At 48.8% G+C, this 15,241-nt stretch overlaps 1 protein-coding gene across 7 annotated transcripts in view; it reads left to right on the forward strand.

The window, feature by feature from the left end:
- Nucleotides 1-654: 654 nt before the first annotated feature.
- The window catches only part of MTSS1 (MTSS I-BAR domain containing 1), a 162,863-nt gene continuing 148,276 nt past the window's right edge, over nt 655-15,241 (forward strand). The window contains exons 1-2 of one of the 7 annotated variants that reach the window (XM_089898733.1): nt 655-987; nt 1,723-1,957. In XM_089898733.1, the coding sequence (XP_089754859.1) occupies nt 1,886-1,957 (72 nt within the window). In that variant the 5' untranslated portion in view covers nt 655-987; nt 1,723-1,885. Of the gene's footprint in view, nt 988-1,043; nt 1,958-15,241 lie in introns of those variants that run through there. The other 6 variants (XM_089898734.1, XM_089898737.1, XM_030764156.2 and 3 more) reach the window with 6 other exon arrangements.

Genomic DNA, 15,241 nt, shown 5'->3' on the forward strand with positions numbered 1-15,241 from the left:
ACAAAGTAAGCCAGCATCACAGTGTACACTGTACCTCCTTGGTCTGTACTTGTTTTAACAGCTCTAGATTGCATTGGATTTGTGGGTGGTAGCAGTGTACCAGGGATTTATTGGGTTGCAGACACCTAAATACCTAAGCTTTTTCTTTTGTTCTAAAACCACATGTTATGAAGCTAAGTCGTCCGCACCCTGTGTTTGGGAAGTTGTTTCAAGATGGGTCTGGGACATAAGCGCAATGAGCTTTGGGAGAAGATTAGCACTTCTTGTGGTCTAGCAGCAAGAAGTAAAACCAGGACCAGCTTGTTGTACTTTATCTGGTGGATTTGGATTAGTTCCAGGCAGCCAGTGGCTGGAAAATTCTTGAGAACTGGGTCTCACTCCTCTGAGTCTCATCAGAATAAGGAGACACTAGCACAGAACCTGGTCAAGGGAACAGCCCAGAGTTGGGGGCTTACGTTTTAAGGTCTTTAAAAAAGCTGCTCATTTGATTCCCCTCCTCCTTGCCTATTTGATGTTGATCTAAATGAGACCCGGCTGTGCAGTTAGGCGGTGGAGCTGGGAAAACAAACCACCAGCCTCAAAATCAACCTGGGCCCATTTGTGCTATTTTCAGGTTAAACCTCCCAACAGGGCTCTCTGTAGTGACACCACCACCCGATGCCCTCAGCGCGCCTGAAAAACAACCGTCCAAGTCACGGGCAGTCAGCCATCTCCATAAACTGACGAACAGTACACGGAAGCTCTAATGCCATTTATTTCGCAAGGGCAAAATCAATCGACTTTCCCAGCATCCTGCAACTTTATTGAACTCGGATGCCGCTGCGGGATACGTCGCCGACCTCTCCTTAATTACGTATTTGGCTGTTTGCAATCGTGACTCGGCGCTGCAGTCCTGATATCAGAGAAGCGGCCTCTTCTCAGAAGCCTGCAGTAGTAGCGGCAGCAGCGGTAGTTTTCCCGCCCTACCGACTGCTCCCTAGTTGCGAGGTACTGCGCTAAGCGTGCCACCGTGCAAGTCCCGGGGGTCGGCGGCTGCAGGCGCTCGCAGCCATTGTGGGGTGGGCGCTCGCCTAGCCGGCGTGCTGACACGCCCTCTCGGCTCTGCGACCCGCGGCCAAGGGATGGGGGTGGTGCTCGCAGAGGAGGCTCGCGCGGGGGTTGGATCCTCCCCGCACCGCCCGCGCGCCTGCCTGCTCCTCTCTGCAGCCGGCGCCCCACGCGCCTCGCGGGCACGCGCTCCCTGCCCCGCCCGCGTGCGGCGGCCTCACGGCCCCGGGCGCGCGCCCTCCCCGTGCCTCCGCGGCGGACGCACGGCCGCGAGCGCGCGTGCGCCCCCGCGAACGTCCCCGGGAGCCGAGCAGGAGCGAGCGCTGGGGCCGGTCGCGCAGGACTGAAAAGGAGGCGGCGGCCGCGGCTGCGAGCAACAGATCCGGGCTCCGCGAGCAGACCCGCTCTGCTGTTGGGCGGTTTTTTTGTTTGTTTGTTTAATTTCAAAAACATTTGTTAAATTAGAAAATCTTGCATTTTTAAATGGCGCTGGCCCTGGGTCAGCGGGTGGTTTTCGCTGCTTCAAGATGGGATTTGCCGTTTCTGTCGTCGGCACCAGTGGTGGCCTGATTGTCAGTCTTCTCCGGGCATTTTTAAGGCCAGGAGCTGAGCGCTGCATGTAGGCGCCCTACAGAGCGGTTTGGCTTTTTAAATTATTATTCTTATTTTGGGCAGAGAACAGTCGATTCTCGGGCATTCGTCCTCTGTGGAGAAGAGGCTGCGAGTCGGCGGTGGGTCGCTCTGAGGCTGAAATTCCTCCCGGGGTGAGCGATCCTCGGCCCCGCTCATAGTCCAGGCAGCCCCGAGTGTGTGTCCTGTCCCTGACGACGCCGGGAAAATGGAGGCTGTGATTGAGAAGGAATGCAGCGCGCTCGGAGGCCTCTTCCAGACCATCATCAGCGACATGAAGGTAGGACGCTGGGGGCGCGGCTGCGGCGGCGGCCGCCGCGCACTGACCTCGCCACGGGGCTTCGCCTCCGCCCTGGGCCAGCCGCCCGGCCCTTGCCTGCGCCGTGGCCTCCGGCCACCTGCGGCAGCGCTCCGGCCCGGGTGTCACCTGCTCACCGGGGCGCCGCTCCGGGCTCTGCTGGGTCACCGGGCGGGCGGCTTTTCTGGGGGTATGTGATGCCTCCTGACCTCTCCCCGCTCATTGTCCCAGGGGACGGCACCGTCTCATTTCCCTGGGGGCCCAGGGCCGCGGCTCCAAGTTTTCCATTGTCTGTCGCTGGACGGAGTGTCCGCGACCCGCGGAGGCTGGATGCCTGGGCGGACAACTGATTCCCTGGGGTACAGGGCGGGGGCTCTTCCCAGCCGTGGGAAGGAGCCCCCCGACTCGAGAGACTGGGAGGGACCTCCCTCTCCCTTGTTGGCTTTCAGGTCCACCTGGGGGAGATCTGAGCAAATTAGGTATTAATTAGGCTCTTCCAAAGCTGGCGAAGGAGTGCGTGCCTCCCCTCGGCCCTCCCCCGGGGCGCGGAGAAGAAGTTCCCAGAGCAGTTTTGCGGGGACCCCACTTCCCCTGGCTGAGGCTCCCAGCCTGAGGTCCAGACTGGGGCACCTTAAACAACTGTATCACCTAGCCACCCAGCACAAACAGACTCCAGGTTTTCTCTTGGAAGGATTGTGGAGACTCAGTGTGTGTGTTCGACCGCGTGCGGGCGCGCGTGTGTGTGATGGGGGCGGGGAACAACACCCTGGCATTTTCCTGCGAAGGGTGGGACTGGGGATAACCTGATCCTTGGATGTGGATTTTCTGTGCACAGAGATAGACCAGGGCCCTGTGTTACTAATCCAAAGGAAATGTATACGAGCGAGCTGGCTGGAGGTGGGAATTGGGGGCGGTGGGGGGATTTTTTTTCATGTGTATTTAGGGAGCTTCTCTTTGGCTGTAGCCCAGCCCCAGTTTGCCTCAACAGATCCGGGGAGGTGGTGTTTAATTGAAAGCTCGGCTTCCAAAACGAGTGGGCAGGTTTGGAAAGCTGTGCAGCGGGTGGGTGTGGACAGCCCCTCTTAAGCCGCTGCCTCGGCGCCTGCGGGAGCTTTTGTCTGTTGAAGTGTAAGGTTTGGAGAGGGTTCGGCCTCGGAGATGGACTTTGGGAAGGAATGCTCAGCTGTCATGGCCTGTTTCCCCCTCTTAGAACCAGCTGCCACCTCACCCGGGGTGAACTTTTTCCCAGGTGCCTCCGTCCTGGTCTTGTCCATTTTGAAATCCCTATCCAGAGCCTGTGCCTTTTGTCAGAAATTGACATCCGTGTAGCCTTATCTTCAGCGGGACCCTGCTTGCCGAGGAATGCCTCTAATCCAACCCCTTGGAATTAGATGGATTATTCCCTGTTCAAAGACAGCCCTTTCATTCCTTTGCCCCCAATCCACATTGAATAATTGAAGTGCTCTTTTGAGACAAAGCTCGGTGTTCCCTCTGTAGACCCTGGGGTCTTTCTTGTTAACTGAAATTCTATAGGCCTTATAATCAAACAGGATTTGGTTTGAGGCACACGTGTATTCTGATCACCAGGGGAAGAATTCGAGATGGGTTGGGAGAGCTGCTTGTGTTTTTTTGGAGGGGAGAAATGGATGTTTCCAGTCCCTCTGTAGTAACAAGAACCCAGTGACCTAACCCATCGACCCACTGCAGTCCCAGAGTGTTCACATCTGGAGTTTTTTCCTTGCTCTTTGTTCCTTAATCCAGAATCTAGGCTCAGTTCTTCCAATTTACAGGTTTGAACCCAAAGCCCTTCAGAAAGTAACTCACTTGAAGGTAGGCCCTAATGCTTTCTACCTGCCATCCCGGGACTGTCCTGCAGCGCTTTCTGCCTGGGGGATTTGTGGGTGCTAAGGTGGCATGCTTCTCCCTCCCCAGGATTCCAGTTAAAAATACTTATTTAATGCCCTTTTAGTGCTGGATCTATAGTTTGTGGTTCATGAGTTCTTTCCCTTTGAATTGAGTTGGGTTTGTTCAACATCCTGTTGGGAAGACATTTATTTTAAAGGTTTATTTTGTTTTGGCAGTCAGAGATTTTAAAAGCGAAGTGGAGTGGAAGATGAAAACATGCTTTGGGGTCTGCAGAGTTTCAGACTTTTGGGGAATAGAGAGATAAGGAAAAAGAGAGGGGCGGTGTCTAATTTCCAAGATTGTTTATGCTTAAGACTGTTTTCGTGGAGTTTTCTTTTTAAAAGGCTTCTTCATGGAGTAGATGGCAGTGACATTTTAAAAGGGAATTTTAAAATTTGGGCGTTTAGGATAAGCAGTGTATAGTATGCTTATGCATGGAGTTACCAGCAACAAAAGTCAATTTTTAATATCTGAAATGGGCTGTCTTTCTAAGGACCTGCTTATCCTCCTTTTCACTTCCTTGAACTCCCATGATAGGTTTATGACGCCTTTGGTTCCCTTTCTGTTTGCTATGAAGGACACATGTAAATGTTGGAAACCCATTTGGAATGCCATCTTGAGAACGTTTTCAGGTTATTTGCTCAGAAGTGTTACTGGAGTCGGGGGGGGGGGGGGAAGGGTAAGGAAAACTTTTTTTTTTTAAAGTAGCATTTGATTCTCCAAAATGTACAGCAGCACAGGAAGGGAGTCAATTTCCTCTTTGGAAAAAAAAAAAAGAAAACAACAAAAAATGGAGTAATTTCAAGGCCTAGCACCATCCATCTTCCCAAACCAAAGAACCTCAAGGCATGGAAAAGCTGGAGAGGATTCTTTGTGCATTCTTCTAACGATCTTTCATCTGGCTAAGTCCTGGGCTGTCAGGGTGTGTGTTTTATCCTTTTCAGGGGGTCGGGTGCAGTGAAGAAACCCTCACTTTTCTTCCATTGGGATCCTGCAACAGCTGTTAAATAACTTATTGATTCCTTGATGAGGGAAAACCCTGTGGTTTTTTCCTTTCTTCCATCCTACTCTGGTGGTCACTAATGAATGGTGGTGTGCAAAATCGCTTACTGGCTGCCCTTCCGCCGTCCGCATAAATCAGGTTGTCTGGAGTGAGCTGGTCCCAAAGGGAAGGGGAGACTAGGGATTCATGTGGCTGGAGGCAAGGGCCCATCGCCAGTTTGTTTAGGGGACAGTAGCTTGGAAGTGACTGTGGAAGGCCAGATGACTGACTTCTGATGTTTAAACACTGTTGACTGCGTTAAGGAGATCCTGGAATCTTTTTGGAATTTCTCTCCAAGTCCCGGGAAAGACAGGCTAATGCTTCAAACAGCAGATTTGTGCCATTACTTTTTCTTTTTTAAAACTTGAGCTGTAATGAATATATGACATTAGTTTCGCGTGTACGACATGCTGATTTGATATTTGTATTTTTAAATTTTTTTAGTTAAGTAATTGAACCAGCATGTAGAATTCAGTGATGTTTGGAGAGCTTTTAAGACCAGGAGACCCTGGCCAAACTTGAGGGCAGCTCAGCCTGTAGATGTCTGTCTTCTTTTAATAACTAACTTAGTTTTAAAAAAAATAGTTGGACGCTAAAATCAAATATTTTCCTCAGCCTTGTTGCTCAAGAATCAGCATGTCAGGAGCTGCATTGGGCCTGATGCAGGGAGAACTTTGTACTGGGTTGGAGAGTGTGTTCGGGGTTGTATAATGTGACTGGGGGTGAAAAAAACACCCAAGCACACCTTGAATTCTCCACCCCACGTCTCACTTGAGGCAGGGGTGTCCTGTTACCAGCACCTGTGCCGAGCAGAATAGGGGCCTTGTTCAGTTTTCCTCCACTGCCCCCCACCTCTGTTTGCCACCAGTATCCTCTCTCCTAAGTTCTACCTAAAATTAGACCTGCTTAAGGGACTTCTTGAATTCCATGGAAATCTTTTGTGGTTCAAAGACATGTCATGATATTTTTCCTTACTTATCACAAGATCAAGAATGTGGGCAGTGGATCCAGCACTGGATAATGATTTCAGGGTTGTTTTTCACCTCTACTGTTTTGCTTTGGCTCTGGGGTGTCTGTCAGACAAGAGGTTCACTTCCTCGGTGTTTATTGAGGGCCTGCTGTGTGGAAGGCCTTTTGCTGGGCTGTGAGGAACTAGCGATCCACAAGGGCTGCCCTTGGAGAGTTGCTTGTCCAGTTCAATTCAATATGGCGGTCATGAAGGAAGGGCTGGTAGTCCAGCCTGGGGAGGGACATCCGTCAGCCCCTGCAGGCCTTCCTTTTGACTTTTCAAAAAAAAGTGTTTTCTCTAGGAAGGTAGCGAAAACCCAGCCAAGGCCTCCGCCAGTGGCCAGGTGCTCTGAGGGAGGCAGGCTGCTCTGTAAACGGTGACACACAAAGGTAGACAAGCAAAGCCCTTGTAAAGTACAGATGGGCCCCATGTTGCCTTTTCTCTTAGCAAATGGCTGTGTTTGTCCAGGCTTTTACAGCTTCCTCAGTTTAGGCCTGTGGGAGAAGAAGGAGAAGTGAAGATGTCATAAAACCAGCGGCAGGGAACTGCCCAGAATGGTGCCTGTTGAGAGATTTAGGGCCTATTCTCTGTAGATCAATCTTTGGGGGCTTTTAGGTGCAAATCTTGTCGTCGAGGTTTGGGAAGAAGTCATTTTTTTTGGTCTTGGCTTGAGTGTCTCTGTGGGGAAAATCCCTTGTACGTCATATTTAACCAAATTGTTGTTTGATGCTGTGAACGTTTACGTTCTGAGATCCTAGTTGGTAATGCCCCAGATGGAGAGAGAAGGTCATTCGCAGTCACGGTTTGCATGGAAGGTAGGCTGAGTTTGAATTTTGCCCGGTTCAGCTATCACCTAGTTCTTTATGAGAGTAACGTGAACTCATAATCCTACAGTATTGATTGAGCATCAGTGACATGGCAAGCACCGAGCTTGATATCAGCAAGTCAAGATACAGGATTCCTGGTTAAATTTGAATTTCAGAGAAACAGTGAACAAGTTTTTAGCACAAGTATGTCCCACCCACACTCTGCTGCTGACCTCTTGGCCTCGGAACTCTTTTGCCTCTTGAGGGAGGGAAAAGGAAAAAGTGAAAACAATGCCTGTCCATTTGGCCAGCTCACTTGAGGTTAAAATGCTTGGAGGGTGAAAAGGTTGAAACTGTTGATCCATTAGGTGCTTTATCTATAATTTTCATCTAGGCTTTTTCCATCTTCCTAGGGACGGTCGAGAGCTGGCCAGATCCTTCTGTAGCAAGACCATTTAGATGTTTATATCGGGTATGGAAAAATGAGATCATTTTGAGTTTGCCATTACTTCTTGGAACCGCCTTCAGGACACTTTCCCCTAAAACCCACACCTTTGCAAAACCCACACCTTTGCAAAAACAAAGAAATACCTCTCCCTGAACCAAAAAAAAGCCAAAGGACAGATTCAGCTGCCTAGGACAGCAGACAATACGCATTTGGGACTCCTGAAAGGGAGCCGACCGATGCCTGAAGCCGTTTAACTCAGATTGCAGATTGCACTGCCGATTCGGCCTTATTAAGTAGCAAACCAGAGAGACAAATGGAATAAATTAATTGGATGAGCATTGAGGAAGCCCATTGTATTTGACTGCCAAGGTTCTCCCTCGAATGAGCTGGAGAATGCAGAAGGCTGCATCTGAGTGTGTGTTGTGCGCGCGCACGTGTGTGCGCACGCAACACACACACACACACATATACACATATGCATATACAGCCCCCCTCCAAAAGCAAAACCAAAATCCACCCGGCGTAGATTCCAGAGCAGCCCACCCATTATTAATGTTTCCCACCTCTTAGCCTAGGGAAGACCTTGGCATGGGGCTGTGTCGTCTGCCGCTTCCCAATTTAAGATGCTCTTGGTGCCACCTGGTCCGTGGTAGGTGCTCTGTAATCATTGCATGTAGTGAACAGGGGGCAGCAAGGGACTCGGTGAGAATCTACTGGGCGCCAGGATTTCCCGTCATCCTCACCATCGTCCCCGCTTTACATATGAGAACACTGAGGCTTGGAGTCAGTAATTAGTTTAATGCCGTGGTGAGGTGGGCTGGTATTCAGACCTTGGTTTATTTGACCTTAAAGCTGGAGCTCTTTAGAGCATGCCTAAGGTAGAGAGGGGGCTGTGGATTTATTTCCACAGCATTTTACTTGCCTGAGTCTTGCAGGAGGCCCAAGGAAGGAATCAAGGTCACATCTCTGTGCCTGCAGCCTGGAGGTGTGAGCCTGAGCTGAGATGCTGGGAGAACTCTGGGGGTGGGGGTGGTGCACAGCTCCCATCTGGCTGTCACTTTTGTGGAAATGGTTTAATTTGTGATGTATCGACATATTGTGGCTTCCTTCCTTCTCCCACTTACCAATCTTCTCTGACAGACAACCTGCCTTTCCCCTCTCCTCTCCTTCCCCTGGGTGCGCAGAGAGGAAAGTCACACCTCCATCCTTGGCTTCTGTCCTTGTCCCCATACAAAGCACCTGCAGTCTTCTCCGTGACTGGCCAGAGGGCTGCCTTTATGTGTCTGGGGAGCCCATTGGTCCCTAAGGTTGGGTGACTATGCCCATCGGTCCCCCTAATTATATGAATTAAACAAATTCACCCGGAGATCAGTTACTCCTCAAAGAGAACTCCTTGCCTTGAACTCATATTATGTCCAGCCCTGGAACACTTCTGTAAAAGGACTTTCCATATTTAATTATTTCCCGGTCACCCTCGAGTTGGGTTGAGTCAATCGAACCATTGCAAGATTGTGTTTGGGGAAGTTGATGGAATTGCCAAAAAACCTCCTTTCTGTGCTGATTTCTTGGCATATATGACCTTGGTCATAGTTTCTAAGTGGTTTTTCTTTTCCTGTCTAGTTTAAGTGGGTGGAAAAAAAAATCAGTGGGGTGCCTTTTGAGCTGTGTGTCTTTTTATTTGCTTCTCCTCAAAGAATTTGGACAGTAGTGAAAGTATTAGCTTGGTCAGCACCAGCCGCCTCCCGAATCCTGGAGGTGGATGACTGGTTTGGTGGATGGAAGGTTTTGCGTGGGCCTCCCTTCCCTGCCACCTCCCACAGACGGGGGTCTGGCTGGAGGAGGAAGAGGCAGTTCTGGGCAGGTGTGCCCATTTTGGTAGAATGAGCATGGTCACAGGGATGAGCGCATTGGATTCCCTGGGAGCCATAAGACACTGATGCCTGGACCCTAATTCCTCAGAGGGTCTGTTTCAGTGCTTCTGGAGTACATCCTGGACATTAGGATTTTTAAAAGCACCCCCAGCTATACATAGTTTAAGCACCCTCAACGTGTTTTCTCAGTCTTGCCTAAGTCTGAGTAAAAGCATCTTTACATGGTCACACAGCAATGAGAATATGCTTAACACCACTGGGCTTCAGGATGGTAAATTTTATGTGTATTTACTACAGTTACTAAAAATAAGAATAAATTTTTAGTGAAACAACATTAAAGTGAACACATTGGAAAATAACAACAGAAAAAGCATCTTTAGAATCCTTGGCTGTTTTTAGTTGATCTGTAATAGTCCTGTCCAGCATGATTTTCTACAGTCATGGAAATTGTCAGATACATTAGCCACTAGCCACATGTGACTTTTGAGCACTTGACGTGTGGCTAGTGCAACCGAGGAACTGATTTTTAAATTTTATTTACTTGTAATTTGTTTAAGTTTAAACAGTCATATGTGACTAGTGGCTACATATCGGACAGTGCAGATCTATAACATACCACCTAAGTAAAAACAGTGTGCTTGCTTGGCAACACGGCTTCCTGCCCACATTCTGTTTCCTCCTGGCCACATCACTGCCCCTAAACCCCTCCTGTAGAAATTCTGGAGCTATTGCTGACCTTGGAGTCAGAGAGGTCTGGTTTTAAATCCTGTGGGCAAATTTCTTCATCTCTGAGCCTCATTTTCCTTTTCTGTAAAATGGGTCTCATAAAGTACCCATCTTATAGGGTTGTTGGGGGGGATTCTGAAATGAGATCGTACTTGTAAAGGGTTTCACACAGTCCCTGGCGTACATGCACTCAGATGTTAGCTGCTGCTGTTTTCTGTTTTCTGTCTTGCAGATTTGGGAATGAAGTATTCTGAAGTTTTGAAATCAGTAATTATCTCCACCACTTCTTAGGGCAAACATGACCCCACCCTTTACTGAGCTGTATTTAGAGCTTGCAGTGAAGTTGCAGGAAATGGAGAAGTTTAGTTTTTTTTTTTTCTTGCTGAGTAAATCACTCCTGAGTTCATTATAACCTCATCTGGCTCAGCAGGGCCTATTGGCATTTCTCTGTTTGCAAACCCTCTGTCTGTATATAAAGGCAGGGAAGGGCTGTGTACCTGGCGGAGGTCCTCAGGGCCTTTAATTTAATGCGTAAAAGAAAAAAACCGTTTAGAGCTGTTTACACCAGTGTAAGGGGAGACTGAGTTGCTTCATAAGGGCCATCTTTTTCTGTTCACCTTGTTTGAGTCGCTCCTTCTTTTTCCGGAGTGACTACCAGAGAAGTGCCTCATTTGCCTCTAGTCTGCCTTTTAGCAGCAGCTTCGTACTAGCTTCTGTCCCTTCCCAAGACTTGGCCATATTTGGGTTCTTCCTACCTGCCTACTTGCTGAATATGGCCCACCTGTCTTAGCCAGGCCTTGGGGACCACCTGTGACTTGGCCCAGCAGAGTGACCTGCTCTGTGCCCAGTGTCTCCCCGCCTGGATTCCCTGGCTTCTTTGAACGCATCCTGTGCTCCTCTTTCTTGCTGTTTGTCCCGCTTGGAAGAGCTTCTGTGCCGTTTTCGGCATTATCGAAATCTTTCTCATCCTTCAAGGCCTCACCAGAAAGTTACCTCATTTCTGGACCCTCGTCTGCCTACCAGGTCAGATGCCCTTGGGCATTTTTCCAAGTTCATGTTGATTCTACCTAGTACTTACTACATTCTACCTTAAGTGGTTGCCCTTGGGCTTTGAAGCCTGGCTCTGCCACTTCCTAGCTCTATTACTCTGGGCAAGTTACTCTTGTTCCTTGACACTTAATTTTCTTACCTGTAAAATGGGTAGAGTAATACTCTTCTATTAAAGTTGTGGAGGATTAAAAGAGAAAATATATGTAAAGGGCTTAGCACAAAATGAATGCTGAATAAAACTCTCTTATGTATCTATCGGAGCCAACCTAGTAATTTCCAGCAGAGTACCCTGCTGACAGCGACACTCAGATGTTTCAGAAAATATAAGAAACATATATCTTCGCTTTGATAATGCAATAGACAAGAGTGAAACGCTTTTCAGCTTTCAGCGTGTAAATAATTTGAGAGAACACAGTATACATACTCAACAAATATGACGACTGCTCTGGGCCAGGCACTGCTGGGGGGTAGAGATACACCTATGACCTTGCCCGAAAATTGTTTAGTCTAGAGGAGGAAGAGACAAGTAACTAGAAATCCGTGTGATCTGTGCCATGATAGATGTCAGCACAAGAGTTTGAGGGGGGCCTGGGGAAGGCCTCTGATTCTCATTTGGAGTAGGAAGACAGAATCAGGGGGAGGCTTTTGATACGGGTGACCCCCAAGCTGAGACCTGAGTTTTATTTTACTTACTTAACAAGCATTTTTATGGTACAACCAGGCACTATTCTAGTGCTTTACAAAGACTCTTAATCCTCCCAACAACCCAATGAGGTAGTTATTCAATACTAGTCCATCTAACAGTGAGGGAATTACTGCTATAATTCCCATTTTGCAGATGGGGAAACTGAGGTGCAGAGCGGTTAAGCCATTTGCCCCCATCTTACAACTATCAAGAGGTACAACTGGGAGTTGAGCCCAGGTAGTCTGGCTCCGGAGTCTGTACCCTTAATCCACAGTGCTGAGCTGTCTCTCTCAGCATTTTAGGATTTCCTTTTCAGATTCCATAATGGGTGTATGTTATCAATTACTTTGAAGATTATTCTACCTACAGCTTTAGGACTCAGGATGAACCAGAAAAAGCAAGAAAAATCTAGGCTGTCCTCTGAGCTGCTTCAGGAGGCCCAGGAGGCCTCCCTTTATTTCAAGAGGAGTTGGACCCACCAACGACATGAAGTTGTTGGGCGGTAGACTCAGCCGGGGGCCGCTGATTCGTCAGCAGAGGAAAGTATGTGGGGGGCAGGCGGGGTGTGGTTCCCAAGGGTCTGACACAGTTGTCCGAGGTGACAACCACATGACGTATGTTTGTTTTGCTGGAGAAACCCCCTCTGTCAGGGTCGCCCCAGTAGTGGCTCTGCAACCCACACGATTGCACCTCAGGAAAGGGGGCTGTGTGCAGTAGGAGGCTGGAAAGGCTTCGAGATTAGTTCACAGGGAGACCTCAGTTTCGCTTCTGAGGCCCAGCTTGCCCCAGCCCGGCCGGCAGCTCCGGCAGCTGAGGAGGAGGCCATTAAGGAAGTCTTTGAGTTTGGTTTAATGGTCCCTCTTTGTTTTGAAGTGATTGTTTATTGAACCTTCAAAGCCAGCTCTCCAGCAGGATGTGATCTGGGGCCTGGATAATTGGATGAAGCACCCCAATAGGAAGCAAGTAGCGGGGAGCAGGGCCAGGAGTAGCTAGCTGATGGCCAGGCCCTTGGCGTCCGGGCACTGGGAGGATCTGAGCTGCTGCTGGGGGAGGGGCATCGTCTTGCAACCGGGAGTAGACCTGAAGCAAGGATCCCCTGGAACCTGGCCTCTTTGATGTTGTGCTGGCCTTAATTAGGGACACCCTAATTAAATCACCAAGGAGAGAGCTTTCCTCTACATTTAGCATAAAGCATTAGCAAATGTTTTGAGAGCATTTCATGAGGGATTACTTCTCCAAGATTATGTAAGTAATAGAAAGTTAATGAAAGGAAAACTAAAACCTCAGGCAAGTAAAAAATAAAAGTCACCCATAACCACTTGATTACAAAGTGGGTTATGGACACACGTTTTAGATGAAGGCTCTTGCGGCCTGTGCCCTGCCAGAAGTTTCTTTTAACACTGAGCTTTTCACTTGTGCTTTCTGTGTGTGTAATTAGAAGCCAGGTCAGTTTTAATGGCTGTGTGGTGGTCCATTGTTTTGTTTGTTTGTAGTTAATTCATTTAGTTGACACACATTTGAGGACCTGCCGTGTGCCAGGTTCTGTGTTAAGTGCTGGGGACACAGCAGTAAATAAAATGGACACAGATCTCTGCCCTCTTGGAACTTAGATTCTAGTGGAGGGGGGGTGGGGGTCTGGGACAGACAAACTGAATAAGTCAATTGTGTTATATTTTAGAAGGATATGTGCAATGGGAAAAAATAAAGCAGACCCAGTGTGGCAGTTTTTAAATAGGGAAGGATTCACAGAGAAGGTGACATTTGAGCAACAGCTTATGAAGTATGTGGATATTAGAGAAATAATGAATGTTCCAGGCTAAGGGAAGAGCATGTGCAAAGGCCCTGAGGTGGGAGCCAGTTACATACTGATTTGTGATTAGGCTGTGTCCCGTTTTTCACTAATTATAAGCAGCACTCCAGTGAATATATCCTTGTAGCTACACGTTGACTTACACTGGTGGTTTCCCCAGAAGGATTTATCCTGGGTCAAAGGTACATACTTTCATGGCTCTTGAAACCCATTGCCAGATGCCTTTCAGAAAATGTGTATGAGTTCACATTCCCATGTGCAAGTGCTTATCCCCAGGGATTACTTCTGAAGGAGCAAGGTCTGAACATCAGGACTGAGAAATTGCTGACACCACAGTATCCAAGACTTCAGAGGGATGTGGCATCTTATCTAGAGCGATAATTCTCAAATCTGTATGTGATTTTAGCCATCAGAGCATGAGTGTCCCCTGGGGAATGTGTTAAATGCAGACCCCTGGGTCCCACCCCCAGAGATTCTGATTGTGCAGATCTGGGGCGGGGCTCAGGCATCTGCAGGTTTAACAGACATTCCCCGGTGGTGAGTCTCTGGGAGGTCATGCTGGGAGTGTACCATGAGTAAGTAGAAGTGGGGGTGGCTCTTGGGCCCCCCTGAGCCACCAAGAGCCTCCTCTGCAGCTCAGGAAGTGAGTAGGAAGGATCTCCCTGCTCTTCCCACCCTGTCCCCGCCCCCCAGATCACACCTTCCCTGGATGTGTTCCAGGTGAACAGAATGACTCTCATGTCTGAATGTAGCATAGTCTTCTATACTTCCTATCCTTTGCTAATTCTCTTTCTTCTGCAGGGAATGCTTCCTCCTGTCCTTTCTTTCCTTCCTCTTGGCCCAGAAAATTCCCTTTTGTCCTTTAAGACCTCGGTGAGGAATCACCCCCCTCCAGAAATTTGCACCAACCCCACCTTCCAGTGCTTTATATCTGAAGTGTGGTGCCCTCCGAAGGCTTTGGGATTGGTGGCTTTCACAGCAGCATTCCTCAACACTCTGGCCTGTTTTAACCCCCCCCCCCCGGTGCCTGTGCATAGTAGGTGCTCATTAAATGTCCCAGTCAGGGTGGCTGGCCTTGTATGTTGACTCATTAAAATAGCAGTTGCTGGCATTTCTGGAGTTCTAAGTTTCTAAGTGCTAGTCATCCTTCTATGCCCTCGTATTCTTTCACTTACTCTCGTTAACATCCTTTGAGGTGGGAACTACCGAGGCTATCATTTACAGATGAAGACAGAGCAGCAATGGAAAACTGAGTCACTTAGGTCTCCAGTGGGGAGATCTGATGTTGGGCAGCCTGACTCAACCCACTAGACCACACTGATCCTTTTAGACACTGGATTAGACTGCCCATCAGGGTCCTCTATCCAGGCAAAGAGAAGGACATTCAGTGGAATGACACTAAAAAAGGGCAATGACTATAGAAGTAACAAACACGGCCCTTTTTTGTGGTACCCACCCAGGTGTCATTCCTAATAGCCCGGCTGGGAATTGGGGCTTGTGGAGTTCAGTGGAAGGGGAAATCTGTTTAGTGGAAGGTGGCAGTGCCCACGAAGTGTGCACAGAGCTGTAAGGTCCTTTTCACAGGCATATTTATTGCTGGTGAGCTTGAGTAGGTGGGTGAGGGTGGGCGTGCAAGGAGGCAACCACTGATTATCCGAGTGGCTGCCATCCACTTGATGGACAGGGATAATTAGTGGATTAGGCAAGCCCCAATCAGAAAATAAAAGCCCAGGAATGGTTTTGGGCTTACGCAGCGCCTTTCATCAGAGGATCTTGGGAGCCCTTCATCTTGTAGGATGGGGTGGGGAAGGATGGCTCTGGGGACAAAGCTGTGACAGGCACCCACTTCTGGAAGCTGCACATTCCTGCCTTGTGCTTCAAGAAGCATGGAGTCCAGAGGCACTCCTGCTTTGG

The sequence above is a fragment of the Delphinapterus leucas genome, chromosome 17 (assembly GCF_059928025.1).
Source record: "Delphinapterus leucas isolate spDelLeu-1000000601 "Yukka" chromosome 17, BTC_Dleu_Yukka2, whole genome shotgun sequence".
NCBI classification, from domain to species: Eukaryota; Metazoa; Chordata; class Mammalia; order Artiodactyla; family Monodontidae; genus Delphinapterus; species Delphinapterus leucas.